At 48.6% G+C, this 18,710-nt stretch overlaps 2 protein-coding genes across 4 annotated transcripts in view; one reads left to right on the top strand and one right to left on the bottom strand.

Annotated features, from left to right (window-relative positions):
• DAGLB (diacylglycerol lipase beta) overlaps window positions 1-7,159 on the top strand; it is a 41,328-nt gene extending 34,169 nt beyond the window's left edge. For all 3 annotated transcript variants that reach the window (XM_017864760.1, XM_017864762.1, XM_017864761.1), the window contains 4 exons: window positions 2,931-2,999; window positions 3,082-3,154; window positions 5,917-6,164; window positions 6,254-7,159. In XM_017864760.1, the coding sequence (XP_017720249.1) occupies window positions 2,931-2,999; window positions 3,082-3,154; window positions 5,917-6,164; window positions 6,254-6,452 (589 nt within the window). In that variant the 3' untranslated portion in view covers window positions 6,453-7,159. The remainder of the gene's footprint in view (window positions 1-2,930; window positions 3,000-3,081; window positions 3,155-5,916; window positions 6,165-6,253) is intronic.
• Window positions 7,160-12,352: 5,193 nt separating this feature from the next.
• The window catches only part of RAC1 (Rac family small GTPase 1), a 32,877-nt gene continuing 26,519 nt past the window's right edge, over window positions 12,353-18,710 (bottom strand). Inside the window, exons 5-7 of the mRNA XM_017864756.1 lie at window positions 16,092-16,154; window positions 14,259-14,418; window positions 12,353-13,969 (exon numbers count right to left, since the gene is read on the bottom strand). Coding sequence (XP_017720245.1) covers window positions 13,839-13,969; window positions 14,259-14,418; window positions 16,092-16,154 — 354 coding nt within the window. The 3' untranslated portion in view covers window positions 12,353-13,838. The remainder of the gene's footprint in view (window positions 13,970-14,258; window positions 14,419-16,091; window positions 16,155-18,710) is intronic.

The raw sequence follows: 18,710 nt of genomic DNA on the forward strand, positions 1-18,710 counted from the left end.
AGGTTCATGTCATTCTCCTGCCTCAGCCCCCCGAGTAGCTGGGACTACAGGCGCCCACCACCATGCCCGGCTAATTTTTTGTATTTTTTAGTAGAGACAGGGTTTCACCGTATTAGCCAGGATGATCTCGATCTCCTGACCTTGTGATCCACCCACCTCAGCCTCCCAAAGTGGTGGGATTACAGGTGTGAGCCACCACACCAGGCTGAAAAGTACATTTTTTTGCTGATTCAGCATACTGACTATTCTGTGTAACCTTTTACCGTGATTATAAAGGAAAATTATACCACTTTATTTCATTGAAATGAAATAAAGGCCAGGCGTGGTGGCTAATGCCTGTAATACCAGCCCTTTGGGATGATTAAAAAGTAAGTATGTAAAGAACAAAAAGAGCTTTTCTTTGTGTGTTTGGTTTCTTTGACGTATAGTTCACACAGGAAAAAAACGGGAGAATGTATAAATGCTTAAATCTTTCCCTCGATAGAGCAGTGTTCAGAATAATGAATTGTTACCTAGCAGTCTACAGAGGCAGACAATAATTTTTTTAAAACTTAAACTTCAGTCGTCTGTTTTCTTGGTGTCTTTTTTTTTTTTTATTGACACAGAGTCTTGCTCTGTCTCCCAGGCTGGAGTGCAGGGGCACAGTCCTGGCTCACTGTAGCCTCTGCCTCCTGTGCTTAGATGATCTTCAGGCCTCAGCCTCCCAAGTAGCTGGGACCACAGGCGTACACCACCATGTCCAGCTAATTTTTGTAAGGAACAGGGTCTTGCTATGTTGCCCAAGCTGGTTTTGAGCTCCGGGGCTCAAGTGATCCTCCTGCCTCAGCCTCCCACAGCGCTGGGATTAAAGGTATTGCGCCGCTGTGCCTGGTCTCATTTTCTTGCTTTCTGGTACAACAAAGTATTCTCAAGTTTTGGGCTTGAAATGAGCAATTTTTTTTCCCCCTGTTGTCCATATCTGGAATCAACCATTTCTCCAAGGAATATTGGTTCCTTTTAGTGGGAAATGGTATTTCTGAACTGAAATCTGGGCACTGGTGGTTCTCATGACCACAGAGCTGGTCATAATTCCCAGGCCTTTTTATTGGAAAGAGGTAGGAAAGGCTTTTGTTACACCAAAGAGAAAATGTAATCATAGTGTGTAGTGATACTTAAAGATCAGGAGGCTGGGCACAGTGGCTCACACCTGTAATCCCACACTTTGGGAGGCTGAGGCAGGAGGATCACCTGAGCCCAGGAGATCAAGACTAGCCTGGGCAACATAGAAAGACCCCATTCCTTACAAAAATTAGCTGGACGTGGTGACACGCGCCTGTGGTCCCAGCTATTCGGGAGGCTGAGGCAGTAGGATTGCCTGAACCCAGGATGAAGAGGTTGCAGTGAGCCAAGATTGTGCCACTGTACTCCAGCCTGGGTTACAGAGCAAGACTCTGTCTCAAAAAAAAAAAAAAAAAAAAAATTACCAATCAGGGTTTTTACCTGTACCAAATGGTTGTACATTGTTTTCACTGAAACTCTGTCTTTTCTTCTTCTTATCTGAAAAATTTGGTTTCTGTCAACAGTAACCCATTTATTACATGTCCCTCACAATATATGTTTATGTAGAGATACACAGATTGCCCTTTCAGAATAGTAATACCAGCATGACATCTAACAGTAGGATGATGGGGGTTTGCCATGTCTGTGCAGTTTGCTTTCTTGCAAAGATGTATTCCTGGTAGAGATGAACAGCCAAATTACTGTGGTTTTTTAAGTCACTTGAAATAATTCTTCTGTTTGGTTAATACACTAGGTTCATTTGTTTCATTTAGCTTGTTATTTTAGGGATTGCTTTTGTTGTTATTTTGTGTCATTTTGTTTTCTAATGATGTAAAATAAAACATTAACAGGTTCCAAAGACAACTCAACAAAGCAGGATGCATTCAGAGAAATCTCATTTCCATCCTTGTTCCCTCAAAAATGTCCTTTCTGGCCAGGTGCAGTGGCTTACGCCTGTAATCCCAGCACTTTGGGAGACCAAAGCAGGTGGATCACAAGGTTGGGAGATCGAGACCATCTTGGCCAACGTGGTGAAACCTCGCCTCTACTAAAAATACAAAAACTTAACTGGGCATGGTGGCGGGCACCTGTAGTCCCAGCTACTCGAGAGGCTGAGGCAGGAGAACAGCATGAACCCGGGAGGTGGAGGGTGCAGTGAGCCGAGATCGTACCACTGATTCCATCCTGGGGGAAAGGGGGACAGAGAGTGAGAGTCCTCAAAAAAAAAAAAAAGTCCTTTCTGTCACCCCAGAGGTCAAAGTGTGTGGTGATTTTGACTGGCGTTTCCGTTACGTCCATGGCTGGAAGGAAGCGTGTCTGTGTTCCTCTCCTGTTGGTGAAAGGCTGCACTTTTTCCCTGCTCTTCTGCCTCTAGTGGTGGCTGTTCACTTTCACCACGTCCTGAGATGACCCCGCAGCGGCACACACAGCCTCCTTCTTCTCCCAGCTGTGCGGGACACACTATTGTGTGACTCGTGAGCTGAAGGCAGCTCTGGGGATGGGTATCTGCAGGCTCCCAGCCTCTGCCGGTGCAGGTTCTGCCGCAGTCAATCGGCTGTTGCCTCTGCCCCTTCATTTTGGCCAGTGCATCTTTGATGGAGTCTTCCAAGTGCGGTTTCTGGGTCAAAGGAGAGATCCATCCGCCTGGTCCACCTTGGTGTCCCATTTGCGGTTTTAGCCGCGGGGCATCTCTGTTGAACGTATATTGTGGCTTTAGTAGGGTCTAGCCAGTCAGTCACCATAACTGAAGTTTCCCCTCCCCTCCCTTTAGAGAAGAGAACATAGCTGAGGTCTGGGAAACTAACCTCTCAGTGTCACTGATTTGTTTTGTGGAAGCCCTTGTGGGCAGTGTCATCGTAAAGCTAACGTCCTCTCCCTGTTTGGAATTTCAGCAAAGCTCTGCATGAATATTCTCAGAGCTTCATCGTGTCGCTCGTCCTGGGGAAGGATGTGATTCCCAGGTAAGCCCGCCTGGTGCTGCGCCCGGGGCTGGGGGGTAGGGAGTGCTGGGTCCCAGCCTCAGTGTGCCTCTTTGCTAAACAGGCTCAGTGTGACCAACTTGGAAGATCTGAAGAGAAGAATCTTGCGAGTGGTTGCACACTGCAATAAACCCAAGGTAAGCGGGTGCCTTGTTGAGAGGGTCTGCAGGACACAGGGCCTGTCCCTAAGATCCTGTGGGGAGCCGGGAGGAATTGCACCCTCAGTGCAGGACACTCTATGCTGTTTCTAGAAGCGCTCCTTCCACACTCTGGTCAGATTCTGGTCTAGGACTCTGTGATGTCTAAGAAAGCAAATGGGCCGGGCGCGGTGGCTCACGCCTGTAATCCCAGCACTTTGGGAGGCCGAGGCGGGTGGATCACGAGGTCAGGAGATTGAGACCATCCTGGCTAACACGGTGAAACCCCGTCTCTACTAAAAATACAAAAACTTAGCGGGGCGTGATGGCGAGCGCCTGTAATCCCAGCTACTAGGCGGCTGAGGCAGGAGAATGGCGTCAACCCAGGAGGCGGAACTTGCAGTGAGCCCAGATTGCACCACTGCACTCCTCTGGGCAACAGGGTGAGACTCCGTCTCAAAAAAAAAAAAAAATGCAAGCAAATGGCTACGGCAAGTGCAGGAAATGTCACAGGGAGGAAACAGGATCTGGGCTGGGCCCACTGGCGCATGCCTGGAATCCCAGCACCTTGGGAGGCCGAGGCAGGAGGATCCCTTGAGGCCAACCTGGGCAACACAAGACCCTGTCTCTATTCTAAAAAAAAAAAAAAAGAAAGAAAAAGAAAATACTCTGGAGGAACTATCCGTTTGATTTTGCTTTCTAACAAACTTCTTAGTCCTGTCTTGTGACTTAACAGTATGTTAATGCCTTTTGGCTTTTTGTCCGAAAGCTTAGGAAGTGAGGCTGCCAAATAGAGCTTAAGAGGTACAGGCACATTTATCTATACTGTTGATATCATGCAGTTATTAAAATAGTGATATGTGTCCATGTCAAGGGTTTTTTAACATAGTGGTAGAAATTTTTGTCTGCCAGCCAGGTGCAGTGGCTCACACCTGTAATCTCAGCACTCTGGGAGGCTAAGGCAGGCGGATCCTGAGTCAGGAGTTTGAGACTAGCCTGGCTGACATGGCAAAACCCCATCTCTACTAAAAATACAAAAATGAGCTATGGGTGGTGGTGGGTGCCTGTAATCCCAGCTACTTGGGAAGCTGAGGCAGAAGAGTCGCTTGAACCTGGGAGGTGGAGGTTGCATGAGCCAAGATTGGACCACTGCACTCCAGCCTGTAGGATACAGTGAGGCTCTCTCTCCAAAAAAAAAAAAAAGAAAAGAAACTTCGGTCTTCCGATATTTAAAGATTTCCATTTAAAAAAAAAAAAAAAAAAAGAAAAGAAAAGAAAAAATTAAAATTATTAAGAGAGAAGACTTGCGGCAGAGGGTAGGGATGAGATACAGATATATGCATTTTGACAAAAATTTGAAAATACATATGCCACGTGTGGTTTTGTTTAGTGTGGGTAGAGATGATTTTTATTTGTTTAACCCCTTTGTTTTCTGACCTTTCTTATGGTGTGTTCAGAAAGAACACAAATTTTTCTCCTTATCAATTACCTCCCCCAGTTTTTTCTTTTTTGAGACAGGGTCTCGCTCTGTCACCCAGGCTGGAGTGCAGCGGCGCCATCTCGGCTCACTGCAGCCTCCCAAGTTCAAGTGATCCTCCCACCTCAGCCTCCTGAGTAGTTGGGACTACAAGCACGTGCCACTACACCTGGCTAATTTTTGTATTTTTTGTAGAGACGGGGTCTCACCATGTCGCCCAGGTTGGTCGCAAACTTCTGGGCTGAAGCAATCCACTTGCCTTGGCCTCCCAAAGTGCTGGGATTACAGGTGTGAGCCACTGCTGTGCCCATCCTAAAATTTTTAGAAATTAGTATCTAGGGCCGGGTGCGGTGGCTCAAGCCTGTAATCCCAGCACTTTGGGAGGCCGAGACGGGAGGATCATGAGGTCAAGAGGATCACGAGGTCAGGAGTTCGAGACCATCCTGGCTAACACGGTGAAACCCCGTCTCTACTAAAAAATACAAAAAAATCTAGCCGGGCGAGGTGGCGGGCGCCTGTAGTCCCAGCTACTCCGGAGGCTGAGGCAGGAGAATGGTGTAAACCCGGGAGGCGGAGCTTGCAGGGAGCTGAGATCCAGCCACTGCACTCCAGCCCGGGCGACAGAGCGAGACTCTGTCTCAAAAAAAAAAAAATTAGTATCTAGGCCGGGCCCGGTGGCTCATGCCTATAATCCCAGCACTTTGGGAGGCCAAGGCGGGCAGATTACCTGAGGTCGGGAGTTCCAGACCAGCCTGACCAAAATGGAGAAACCCTGTCTCTACTAAAAATACAAAAAATTAGCCGGGCGTGATGGCAGGAGCCTTTAATGCCAGCTACTCATTCGGGAGGCTGAGGTAGGAGAATCGCTTGAACCCAGGAGGCAGAGATTGTGGTGCCAAGATCGCGCCATTGCACTCCAGCCCGTAGAAATTAGTATCTAATGCCTTTCAGGGAAGGGTAAAACTGATTTGCAGAATTGCCTGAAAATAATTAAGGGAAATATCCCTCGCAGGCTGTATGGCTTGGTTTTTAATTACTCCACGTGTGATGGTTTTACTGCCCAAGAGAGAACCCACACTCATGATCCGTGACTAGGCACGGACGCTGGTCCTGAGCCGAGGCGGCTGCCACCCAGCACAGTTTGCCGTGCGTCTTTGGTGCTCTTCCAAGCGCGGTTTCTGGCTCAACGGGCAGATCCATGTGTCTGGTCCGCCTTGGTGTTTCGGGAGGTCTCGGGTGACAGAGGGTGAGTGACAGCATTCTACTGCTTGGATCTCGCCCTCAGTACAAGATCTTGCTGCACGGTTTGTGGTATGAACTGTTCGGAGGGAATCCCAACTTTCCCACGGAGCTGGACGGGGGCGACCAGGAAGTCCTGACACAGCCTCTTCTGGGGGAGCAGAGCCTACTGACGCACTGGTCCCCGGCCTACAGCTTCTCCAGCGACTCCCCACTGGACTCTTCTCCCAAGTACCCGCCGCTCTACCCTCCCGGCAGGATCATCCACCTGCAGGAGGAGGGCGCCTCGGGGCGGTGAGTGCGGCCTGGTGGGCAGGCAGGAGGAGCGCGGGGGTCAGCCCTGGGGCCGCTTGGCGGCTGATGTCTCTCCTTTTCTGCTTCAGGTTTGGCTGCTGCTCTGCTGCTCAGTATAGCGCTAAGTGGTCACACGAAGCAGAATTCAGCAAAATACTCATAGGTCCGAAGATGCTGACAGACCACATGCCAGACATCCTGATGCGGGCCTTGGACAGCCTGGTTTCCGACAGGGCAGCCTGCGTCTCCTGTCCGGCACAGGGGGTCTCCGGGGTGGACGTGGCCTGACCAGGGCTACGGGAAACTGTCCCAGGAATGATGGACTCGCGCTTTTGTCCTTAAACTGACCTACCATCCGAGGAATTCCCATGACGCCAAAACAGCGGACGTCCATCAGCGGAAATCGGATGGGAACAGCGTTCCATGGTCTCAATGACTGAACCGTTTATGGGAAGTCATTGTGGCCACTGTAGCAGAAGCAGCGAGCACGCTCAGGTGATGGGACTCCTGAGACCCAGCGACCGTGGAGACAGCCTCGGAAAGCCCTGGCCCGTGGATGGATCCCTTGGCTGCTCCAGAAGTGCTGGAATCCAGGGCCCACCCGGAAGACCGTGAACAGATCCGTAGCCTCCTACCCGCAAGCCAGCCCTTTTCATCCAACTCGGTTTACAGGCGTGGTTTGTTTTTCAAACTGGGCTTCCTGGCTGTGCAAATGGAACTGTTGTGAGGGTGCGGGCTGGGGTTTTCTCCTGGGCGTCACCAAGGGCAGCCCTTAGCTCTGGCTGGGGATGAAAATGAAACCCAGTCGGGGAAGTGAGTGGAGCCCCCGGCCCCGCCCCTCCGAGCCACAGCTCCCCAGCGCCTGTTCCCACGGCCCAGTTGTTTCATTGTGTCCGCATCCAGAGTTGCTGATTAGAATTCTTGCTACTCTTCTGGCTCTGGGGTCGGCCAGTGGATTCAGAAGTTAAAACAATAAAGCACGCGTCACGATAGTGCCTGTGTGTACAGTCGCGTGCTCTCTTACTGGGGATTTCCAGGTAGCGCTAATACACTGGGTGGTTGTAGAGGTACTTTTTGAACCTCAGGTTCTGGCTTCAGATGGAAGACTACATGAACACTGACTTCACCCCTCCCACTGGAAGCCCAACAGAATGACAGGAGGGAGATTTCTCCAAAAAGCACAGACCCACAGGATGGGAGAAGACACTCCAACAGTCAGATGACGTGCAGTACAGAACCTTAGGCAGGAAGGAAAGACATGAACTGACCCCAGCTTACAATACCCTGGGCAGCTGTGAAGTGGGGGTGAGGCAGACAAGACCAGCTAAAGAGCAGGTTTGCTCGAAAGTGGGAAGAAACCTGGCCCGTCGTTTGCTCTGAGGTGGAAGGTGGGGACTGGACACAAGCACAGCTGAGGGAAGGAGACTCTGCCCCTCCTGCCTCCCCAAGTCTTCCAGAAGATTCTCCCAGGAAATCTGACCTCAGAAGACACCTCCGTGGGGCCTCTGCTGTCACAGCCATGCCACCCTAGCTTTGTAAAGCCTGCAAAGGGTCCTTTAAAAACTTCCCGCCAGGTACAGTGGCGCACGCCTGTAATCCCAGCACTGTGGGGAGGACACAGTGGGCGGATCACCTGAGGTCAGGAGTTTGAGACCAGCCTGGTCAACATGGTGAAACCGTCTCTGCTGCAAATACAAAAATTAGCCAGGAGTGGTGGCGCGTGCCTATAGCCCCAGCTATTCAGGAGACTGAGGCAGGAGAATCACTTGAACCTGGGAGGCGGAGGTTGCAGTGAGCTGAGATCATGCCACTGCACTCCAGCCTGGGCAACAGAGCAAGACTCCACCTCAAAAAAATAAGTAAATAAATAAATAGCCAGGCATGGTGGCAGGTACCTATAATCCCAGCTACTCAGGAGGTGAGGCAGGAGAACTGCGTGACCCCAGGAGGCGGAGACTGCAGTTAGCCAAGATCGTGCCATGTGCCACTGCATTTCAGCTTGGGAGACAGAGCAAGACTGTCTCAAAAAAAAAAAAAAAAAAAAAAAAAAAAAAAAAAAAAAAAAAAGCTACAGCAGCGTCCAACTGCTACAAGCTTGTTTCTAAACCCAGTTCCTGCACTCACCTAGTGTCAGAAAGGTACAAGATGGACTTGCTACATGGTTTGACCCTCCTAGGGAACTGTTTCCAACTTCAGCCTTTAAGCATAAGCCAAGGACTCCTGACACTAGAACAAGAGACCAAAAGAAACATGATGTGGGCAGAAGCTCCTGATGACCCATGCCATGGGACCATGCCATGGAACTGAGAGAAAGCGCTGTGACTCAGAACTGACCCTGGAGGCTCACAGTGGAGAGAGCGGAAAAGAGCTCCTGAAGATGAAAAGCATCAGAGACAAAATCAAAACCTCAAAGATGGTAACAAACCGGGAAAGGAAAAAGGTTCACGAGGCCACTCCAGGTCTGACATCTGAGTTTGAAAGTCACGAATTTCCAAGATGGAAAGAGGCCACCAAGTGCACAGCATGGTGGATAAAATAAACCCTAGGATGTGGAAGAGAAAAGGACAATCTCACAAGATGTAAGAAAAAAATACATCCCAACAGAAATGGCTAAGAACGATCATGGAAGAACTGCCTTCAAAAGTCTGAAGAGGCCAGGCAGTGGCTCAGGCCTGTAATCATTCCATTTTGGGAGGCCAAAGTGGGAGGATTCCTTGAGCTCAAGACAAGTGTGGGCAACACAGCAAGACCCTGTCTCTACAGGGGAAAAAAAAAAAAAAAATTGAGATGGAGTCTCACTTTGTCGCCCAGGCTGGAGTGCAGTGGTGCAGTCTCGGCTCACTGCAACTTCGTCTCCCAGGTTCAAGCAATTCTTCTGCCTCAGGCTCCCAAGTAGCTGGGATTACAGGCGTGCACCACCACACCTGGCTAATTTTTGTATTTTTAGTAGAGACAGCGTCTCATCATGTTGGCCAGGCTGCTCTCGAACCCCTGACCTCAAATGATCTGCCCACCTTGGCCTCCCAAAGTGCTGGGATTACAGGCATGAGTCACTGTGCCCCGCCAAGAATAAATTTTTTTAACCGAAGGGAGGCTGGGTGCAGTGGGCCAAAGCCTGTAGTCCCAGCTACTTGAGAGCCTGCAGTGGGAGGATCACTTGAGCCCAGGAGTTTGAGTCTAAGCCTGGTCAACATAGCAAGAGCCTGTCTCAAAAGAAAAAATCTGCAACCTGAGCAACATAGTCAGATCCCATCTCTACAAAACAAAATTAGCTGGGCATGGTGGTGCACACCTGTAGTTCCTGCTACTCGGGACACTGAGCAGGCCTGCTTGAGCCCAGGTCATTGAGGCCACAATAAGCTGAGATGATGCTACTGCACTCCAGCCTGGGTAACAAAGTTGAGAGCCTGTCTCAATAAAACTTAAAAGGGATGTTAACACCAACCTAGAATTTTAGGCCCAGCCAGAAGTACTGTAAAACAGTTGTCAAGATGCAGGGGCTCGGCCGGGCGCGGTGGCTCAAGCCTGTAATCCCAGCACTTTGGGAGGCCGAGACGGGCGGATCACGAGGTCAGGAGATCAAGACCATCCTGGCTGACACGGTGAAACCTCGTCTCTACTAAAAAAATACAAAACTAGCCGGGCAAGGTGGCGGACGCGTGTAGTCCCAGCTACTCGGGAGGCTGAGGCAGGAGAATGGCGTGAACCCGGGAGGCGGAGCTTGCAGTGAGCTGAGATCCGGCCACTGCACTCCAGCCCGGGCGACAGAGGGAGACTCCGCCTCAAAAAAAAAAAAAAAAAAGATGCAGGGGCTCAAAAATAAGAGTGATGCCTTACTTAACAACAGGGATACATTCTGAGAAACACATGAGTGATTTCATTGTTAACATCAGCCTACTACACACCTAGGTCGAAGGTGGGGCCTGTTCACTGCTCCCAGGCTACTCACCTGCATAGCCCGTTACTATACTGAATGCAGTTGGCAGTTTTAGCAGTAATATTTGCGTATCTGTACACAGAAAAGTTACAGTAAAAATAAGGTAGTCTCACACACTATCATGTATGCAATACACTGTTGACTACAATGTCATTACATGGTGCATGATTGTGTGTACTTCCAGCACACTCTCAAGGAGCTCTTGGAGAAACCATTCAGGATGAAGTAAATCAAAAAAGAATCTAGGTGCAGGAAATGAAGACCAGCACCTAAGAGAGGTGCAGGTCATATGACTTCAGGAAAATGGATATTGGCAAAATAACAACACATCTGAACATCTTGAGGTTTAGACAATGGATGAAAACTTCACACCTGAGGCCGGGCACAGTGGCTCATACCTGTAATCCCAGCACTTTGGGAGGCTGAGGTGGAATGGTGGCTTCAGGCCAGGAGTTCAAGACCAGCCTAGGCAACATAGGGAAACCCCAAACTACTAAAAATTTTAAAAATTAGCTGGGCATGGTTGCACACACCTGTGGTCCCAGCTACTCAGGAGGCTAGGGCAGGAGGATCACTTGAGCCCAGGAGCTGTGATGGCACCACTGCACTCCAACCTGGGTGACAGAGCAAGACCCTGCCCCCCCCCAAAAAAAGTAGCTCACAATTGAATTCAGTACATAGGAAAGTAAGCAAAGTACTAATTATCCCAAAGAAAACCAGAAGTTGTGCAGGAAACGCAGTTTTGTTGCTACATGGCATGGCCGGTGAGTAGTTTATGTAGTAGTGACTGTGCAGGACTAAACTGAGTCCACCAAAACCATCACATTGAGAGGATGAGAAAGGTTTTGGGTGGAGAGGGTTGCAACCGGGAAAGCAAGCCTCACATCTTCCATGGTGGGAATGATGAGAATGGTTTCACTGGCACAAAAAGCCTAATTTAGACACGGGCAGGTAAAATACCAAAAATCAGGTAAGCAAACAAAGTATTACTTTTGGAAAGGGTACGAAGGGGAAGACTGTTTTCTTTAAAAACCACTAAAACTTTTACTTTTAAAAACTGCATATTGCCAGGTATGGTGGCTCACACCTGGAGTCCCAGCACTTTGGGAGGTCGAGGCTGGCGATTGCTTGAGCTCAGGAGTTCGAGACCAGCCTGGCCAACATGGCAAAACTCTACAAAAAATACAAAAAAATTAGCTGGGTGTGGTGGCGCACACCTGTGGTCCCAGCTACTCCAGAGGCTCAAGTGGGAGGATGGCTTGAGCGCAGGAGGCATAGGTTGCAGCAAGCCAAGATCACGCCACTGCACTCCAGTCTGTGAGACGGAGCCAGACCCTGTCTTAAAAAACAAAAACTGCATTATTTAATCTGTTAAAAAAAAAAAAAACTCGGCTGGGGGTGGTGGCTCAGGCCTATAATCCCAGCACTCTGGGAGGCTGAAGTGGACAAGCCTGGCCACGGTGAAACCCCGTCTCTACTAAAAAAAACAAAAAATTAGCTGGGCGTTGTGGCACACGCCTGTAATCCCAGCTACTCAGGAGGCTGAGGCAGGAGAACCACTTGAACCCGAGAGGCAGAAGTTGCAGTGAGCCGAGATCACACCACTGCACTCTAGTCTGGGCACCAACAGCAAAGCTCCATCTCAAAAACAAAAAACAAAAAATATCTTCAAAGCAATAAAAAGGAATTTTAAGAAAACGAATTCTAACATGAACCTTTGTATAGTACAAGTTCAGGCTCTTGTGTGGCTTTTTTTTTTTTTTTTTTTTTGGTAGAGAGGTGTCTCTCTCGTCCAGGCTGGTCTAGAATTCCTGGGCTCAAGCACTCCTCCTGCCTCAACCTCCCAAAGCGCTGGGCTTACAGGTGTAAGCCACCCAGCCAGCCTCTGGAAAGGACCTTAAGGGTGTGTGGTTCACCAACCTCTACTCTTCCAGGGCCAGTCTAGGGTCACAACGTCTGCATCTTCAGCCCCAAGCTCTGGGCCAGGATGTGCACAGTCCCCGACGCGCGTTTCTCCACCAGAGCTTCACCGCTGTTCGACAGGTCCAAACGTGAGCATCACCTCCACTCCTGCCGTATTGTTTGGGCTCACCCAGTTCTCCCCTGGAGGTGGCACTCCCTCTGTCCCTCCTGTGTGGAGACATGCATTGAAAATGACTGGCTCCAACAACCCGGGACTTTAAAGCGAGGCAAACAAACGCACACCAGGAACTTGTTCATCAAGTCTCAAAAACACCAGTATTACCAGTTGTATGATTCAAGGATTTATTAAGTCATACATGCAAAACATAATGCTAACTGCATTAGCAAAAGATCAATGTAAAAACACTCCACAATTCTGCAACTGTCAATTTAAAAAATCCTGTTGTCGTGGCTGAAAGGTTCTGCGTTGTATTCTTGCCGGTGAGTTAACTTGTACAGAACATTGTCAGCACTAGCACAGTTTACAGAACCTCACAGACCCAAAGGAACATCATTAGGCAAAGCGACTACAGGAGGTGTGTGTCCGCGTGGGCGAGGTAAAGAGGGTCAGTATTGGTCAAGTGACAGTGTCGGTAATCTGGCAAGACAGTGATGTTAAGAAGGTTCATAGTTTAAGAATTATCTAAAATATTTTAAAAACTATAAAGCTGCAACACATTTTTACACCTAGTTACTAGAAAACTAAGGAAAGCACTTATTAGCTCTGAATAAAGTAACATGGAAAGCACTTTTACTCATCTACAAAAAAACCTTCTAATGCATTATCAGAAAGATTTTATAATACAAGGAGGCATATTGCTCAGTAAGAAGGGGTCCTATAAGAAAAGCACTTACTAAGTTAGCAACTAAGGGAACGACCAGTTTAAAGATGAATTAAATGCCCAATTTGGGGAGGGATGGCAGGTGTAAGAGAAAGGAAAAGCTTAAGAAAACATTTCCTGATAATACCAACCTTTCTTTCATCATCTGCATTTGACAGAAATTAACCTTTTAGAGATTTTACCCGTGACACTTTTGTTCCTTGTACAATGTAGTGTAAATCTCCACTTCGTATTTTGTCAAAATACTGTCTTTGTCCTTTGATCACACACACCCCACCCGGCACACCCACAGCTAAACAGAATTCTTCATTAGAGGAAACACGAGTTCTGTTCAAAATCTCCGCAAAAGCTGGTCAGAAAACTCACTATGAAATCAAAAAGACTGATCCAAAGAGCTGAGCTGTTACACTCACTCCATTACAGTACAATGTTATGTCGTGAACATGGGCCGCTAAATCACTGGTGAGTTCAATGGCAACGCGCCATTCGGGAGGCTGTTCTGCTTTACACATAAGAGAACTACTGAGCAAGTGTCTGCATCTCCTAACTGCAGAAGCTACAGTCTTCTCAAGGACGAAGGTCCTTACACAGTTTAGTGCTCGGTGTTCTTAGCACAACAATGCAGTGTAGTTCAGAAGGTATTTTGGCAACTCTTAATCTGAGCAAGAATGGGGGGGCTTTTGAAAAATAAGGCTTTAAGAAGGTTTGTCATTTTAGGGCTAAATTTTAATAGAATGTGAGTCTGAACTCTTACATTTAGAACAAACAAAACCTTAAAATTACTGATTGGTTCACAAATGGTTTTATGGAAAAATTAATCTGTAACAAAAAGTTGCATTGAGTGCGAAGGCTCCACGTTCTTTTTTTTTTTTTTTTTTTGAGCAAAGCGACAAAGTTCCAAGGGACAGGACCAAGAACGAGGGGCTCAGACGTTTACAACAGCAGGCATTTTCTCTTCCTCTTCTTCACGGGAGGTGGGCAGAGGACTGCTCGGATCGCTTCGTCAAACACTGTCTTGAGGCCTCGCTGTGTGAGCGCCGAGCACTCCAGGTATTTCACAGCACCTACAGGAAACACGACCACACGGCAGTGTACACTCGAGCCCACTCTCTTCTGATCACAACACCGGCGGGAGGCAACTCCGGGGGCCCGGGCACCTTCTGCCGGCTCCCAGCCCTGCTTCCACCTTCCATCGCTGACAATAAGACCCAGAGGGCAATGCCAGCTGGTTCCCCAAGACTACAACCAGGCCCTGAGTGGGAGACACACACCCTCCTTTCCCAGACTGGACTCCAGTCTCTGTCACTACAATAAAAGAGGTACAAGGCAGAGGAAAAACGCAGGATTCCATACCAATCTCCTTAGCCATGGCTAGACCCTGCGGATAGGTGATGGGAGTCAGCTTCTTCTCCTTCAGTTTCTCAATCGTGTCTTTATCATCCCTAAGATCAAGTTTAGTTCCCACTAGGATGATGGGAGTGTTGGGACAGTGGTGCCGCACCTCAGGATACCACTAGACGTGAAGAAGGAACAGAGGTTGTGACGTGCTCCTTTACAGACGCCCTTCACCTAAATCACACCCAGCCGGCGGCACTTGTGCCAGACACCTAACCTCAGGCACAGCCTCCTCACTGAGCCTTCATGTGGTTCCCACCTTCAATCCGAGCCTTGAGCCATGAGGAACATCTCAGGTGTTCCATTAGCAAGCTAGGACTCCGGATCATGGCCGGACAGAACCACAACCAGAGAGAATGGGCTCTACAACCACAGGGGAAGAGGTGGAAGGGAAGAGAGTTCCTCCCAAAGCAAATAAACCACTTTGTTTTTGGTAAAACCAGTTCTTAGGGTCATCTGAGAAAATTCATCATCTGTTCAGAAATGAGAATAAACTACCTAGCCCAAGGTCTCAGGTCTGCCGCCATTATCCCCACTGAAAATGTCCCTACTAAAGGGGCTGTCTCGTCATTTTCTTTTTTTTTTTTTTTTTTTTTTTTTGTTTTTTGAGACGGAGTCTCGCTCTGTCGCCCGGACTGGAGTGCAGCGGCCAGATCTCAGCTCACTGCAAGCTCCGCCTCCTGGGTTTACGCCATTCTCCTGCCTCAGCCTCCCGAGTAGCTGGGACTACAGGCGCCCGCCACCTCGCCCGGCTAGTTTTTGTATTTTTAGTAGAGACGGGGTTTCACCGTGTTAGCCAGGATGGTCTCGATCTCCTGACCTCGTGATCCACCCGTCTCGGCCTCCCAAAGTGCTGGGATTACAGGCTTGAGCCACCGCGCCCGGCCTTCGTCATTTTCACTATGAAGTTTGTGAAAGAGACTGGAGTAGAAAGAAATGGTGGTTATTTTTATTAGACCAATTCTGAGTGCCTCATTATTTTAATGAGGTCCAGGAAACTTCTGAACCAGAACCTGAAGCTTTAAAAATCCACATATTAGGCTGGGCACAGTGGCTCACATCTGAAATCCCAGCACTTTGGGAGTTTGAGGTGGGTGGGTCACTTGAGGCCAGCGGTTCGAGACCAGTCTGGCAAACATGGTGAAACCCCGTCTCTACTAAAAGTACAAAAAAGTAGCCAGGTGTGGTGGCGGGCGCCTGTAATCCCAGCTACTCAGGAGGCTGAGACAGGAGAATCGCTTGAACCGGGAGGTGGAGGTTGCAGTGAGCCAAGATCGTGCCACTGCACTCCAGCCTGGGTGACAGTGCAAGACTCCATCTCAGAAATAAATAAATAAAAATAAACTGCTGATGGCTCAGGCGCAGTGGCTCACACCCATAATCCCAGCACTCTGGGAGGCTGAAGTGGAAGGATCACTTCAGCCCAGGAGTTTGAGACCAACCAGGGTGTACAAAACCAGCTCTACAAAAAATTTTTAAAGATTAGCCAGGCACGGTGGCGCACATTTACGGTCCCAGCAACACGTGAAGGGAGGCAGGAGAACTGCAGGAGAACTGTTTAAGCCCAGGAGCTCAAGGCTACAGTGAGCTCTGATGTCACCACCACACTCCAGCCTGGACAACAGGGTGAGACCCCTGTCTCAAAAGAATAAAAAACCCAGTCATGTGCTTAAGTAGCAAATTACTAAAACCAATTTAAATAACTGAAAATTCCTAGGCTAAGTGATATTTTAAAGTATTTATTTCTGAGACTGTCATTCTATAACTCACATACTTTAAATCCCCACCTACCTTTGCACGGACATTTTCAAATGATGCAGGACTCACAAGGGAAAAGCAAATTAAGAACACATCCTACAAAAAGGAAACACAGGGAAACATTTAGACAACGACCTTAGAACAAAGCCTGCACTTTGCTTTCTGGATGTTGCTGGGAAGGACTTGTCGGACGCAGAGCGTATCTACTAGGTACCAGTGGCTTGGTCAGACGCTTCCTGATCCACCCTTTCAGTATGTCAGAGGGCTCCCAAACCAAACCCAGCAGGTCAAGCCACCAGTTACTTATGAAAATGGGGAGCGTGAAGGCAGAATGATGCCGGAAGCTCTTCAAGGATCGTGAGGATCAGACCAGACCCCCAGGAGGCTTCCTTTCCGCCTATCTATCTGAACAGAAAAAATCAAGTATGAAGGTATGATTCCAATATTTCTGTAAAATCTGGTTTAGAGTACAAACATTTTTAGATGGTCACTGGTTCCAATTAAACTGCTTCTTCAGGAGCTGCCTGTCACAGCTCCCAGCACCAAGTGGGGGCTCCAATATTTGCTACTTGAGCCCTTCCCTCCGCAAGGAAGGAGGACTTAGTGTATAAGTGGCACCTTCACAGCTGACGACCACCCTCATGCTGCCCTCGAGTCAGCACAGCCAGGGCCTCAGGAGAACTCGCTCCCAGGGCAGCTGTGGCTGAAGCAGAGGCGCGAAGGGTGGGTGCAGAGGACACAGTGGAGGGTGCTTCGGGGAACACGCCAGACATCTGCATGCTTCCTCCATTCTGTATTTTGTGTCAAACCAAATTCAAATATTTACCTGTATTTAAAAATGCCCAAGAATTTCTAAAATGCTAGATTTCTAAAATATCCTCCTAGAAAAAGGCTATTATGCTACTTTATCAAATGCACACAATTCCCAAGCTACACTTTCAACCCTCCAGCTGATACCTTGTACCTGAAAGGGAAAGAAACATCCCACACAACAGCTTTTTATAACTGGCATTTGAAGAATGCTGGCGCATGCACAAGCTCGTCCAAGAATCACCGCGGCACCCAGCACACCATCTCAAGCACGGTGGGGTTAGCTCAGCAGCACCGCACAGCCGCGCCCAGAGAGCCCCACCACACGGGACACCGAAGCGGAGAAAGAAGGCCCCGGCAACAAGGTTAGTCCTGCTCCGGCTCGGCTCACAGCCAGGTGGGCTTCCAAGAGGAGTCTCCGTATCTGCATCTCCAACCAGCCAGGAGAGGGGCCCTCTCACTCTCCCCTCCTTTCACTTGGGAGGGGAAGACGGCAGTTCACAAACTGCTTTAATTCAAGCCGGTGGGTAAACTATCACACTCTAATCAAGTTTATTTCATCAAGCAAAACCCCAACCTTGAGTGAATTAAATATAAAACACTCAAGGAGCTTGAGGCTTAATAAAAAAAAATCCTAAGAAAACGAAGTGAAATGAGAGAACAGAGAAAGCTTGAAACTGAAGTGGACTGAAAGTTTTACATACGGCAATCGGCTTGTCTTTGCCCCGGGAGGTTATATCCTTACCGTACGTTTCTCCAACCTAGTAATGCATGAGAACTTGGTTTGAGTTTAGTACAGACTGAGGAAAATAAAAATCAACATAACCTCTTATCGATTCTTTATTAGAATTTTGTCTTAACCCTCCAGAGGGATCCAAAAGCATATAATAATCTAACATCTTCGATGACAAAACGCCACTGAAACACTCCACACTATCTGGTCAAAAGCGGGCGTAAGAAGTTCAACAATGATGAAGACAGAGGTCAGGCAGATCCTGATGGGGGCAACAACGTGCTCCTCCTCCCATGACAGCACCCACCAGAATCTACAACAGCCCGCACAGCCGGAGATGTTCTGCACTGTCCCCTACCGTGAAGGCAGGCGGGAGCCACGGGCACTTTCCAGTGCTCCGAGTTCTCAGACACAGCCTAGCTGAAGCCACAGCACACAAGAAAGGTACCCAGCCGTAAATGATGCCTACCAGACAAAGGGCTCTCCCAGAACATAGCCAGGCCTCAGGGCTGACAGTTTTAATGCTGCCAGAACATTCCAAGTCTCCTATGCAGAAATGTTCCTATCTTACACCTAGTTCTGGGAGCCTGGTTTGAATGTACAGACTTGCATTATCAAAATCAACACTGTTGCTGACACCAAGGCCCCCAGTTCTGGGCCGCTATGCAGGTCGGGGGGAAGCCACCCCTTAAGCACAAGCTTTTTTTTTTTTTATTGAGATGGCGTCTTGCTCTGTTGCCCAGGCTGGAGTGCAGTGGTGCGATCTCAGCTCACTGCAATCTCTGCCTCCTGGGTTCAAGCGATTCTCCTGCCTCAGTCTCCCAAGTAGTTGGAACTACAGGCACACAACACCATGCCCAGCTAATTTTTTGTATTTTTAGTAGAGACCAGGTTTCACCATGTTGGCCAGGCTAGTCTCGAACTCCTACCCACCTTGGCTTCCCAAAGTACTGGGATTATAGGCATGAGCCACCACGTCCAGCCATGGACAAATTTGAGAAGTGAACACTTCCAATGTTTATCACAATGCTGTCAATTCATTTCTTTATTCCAATAAAAACTGACAAACTTGGCCAGGCGCGGTGGCTCAAGCCTGTAATCCCAGCACT

The sequence above is a fragment of the Rhinopithecus bieti genome, unplaced genomic scaffold (genome assembly GCF_001698545.2).
Source record: "Rhinopithecus bieti isolate Rb0 unplaced genomic scaffold, ASM169854v2 scaffold_77662, whole genome shotgun sequence".
Classification (NCBI taxonomy): Eukaryota; Metazoa; Chordata; class Mammalia; order Primates; family Cercopithecidae; genus Rhinopithecus; species Rhinopithecus bieti.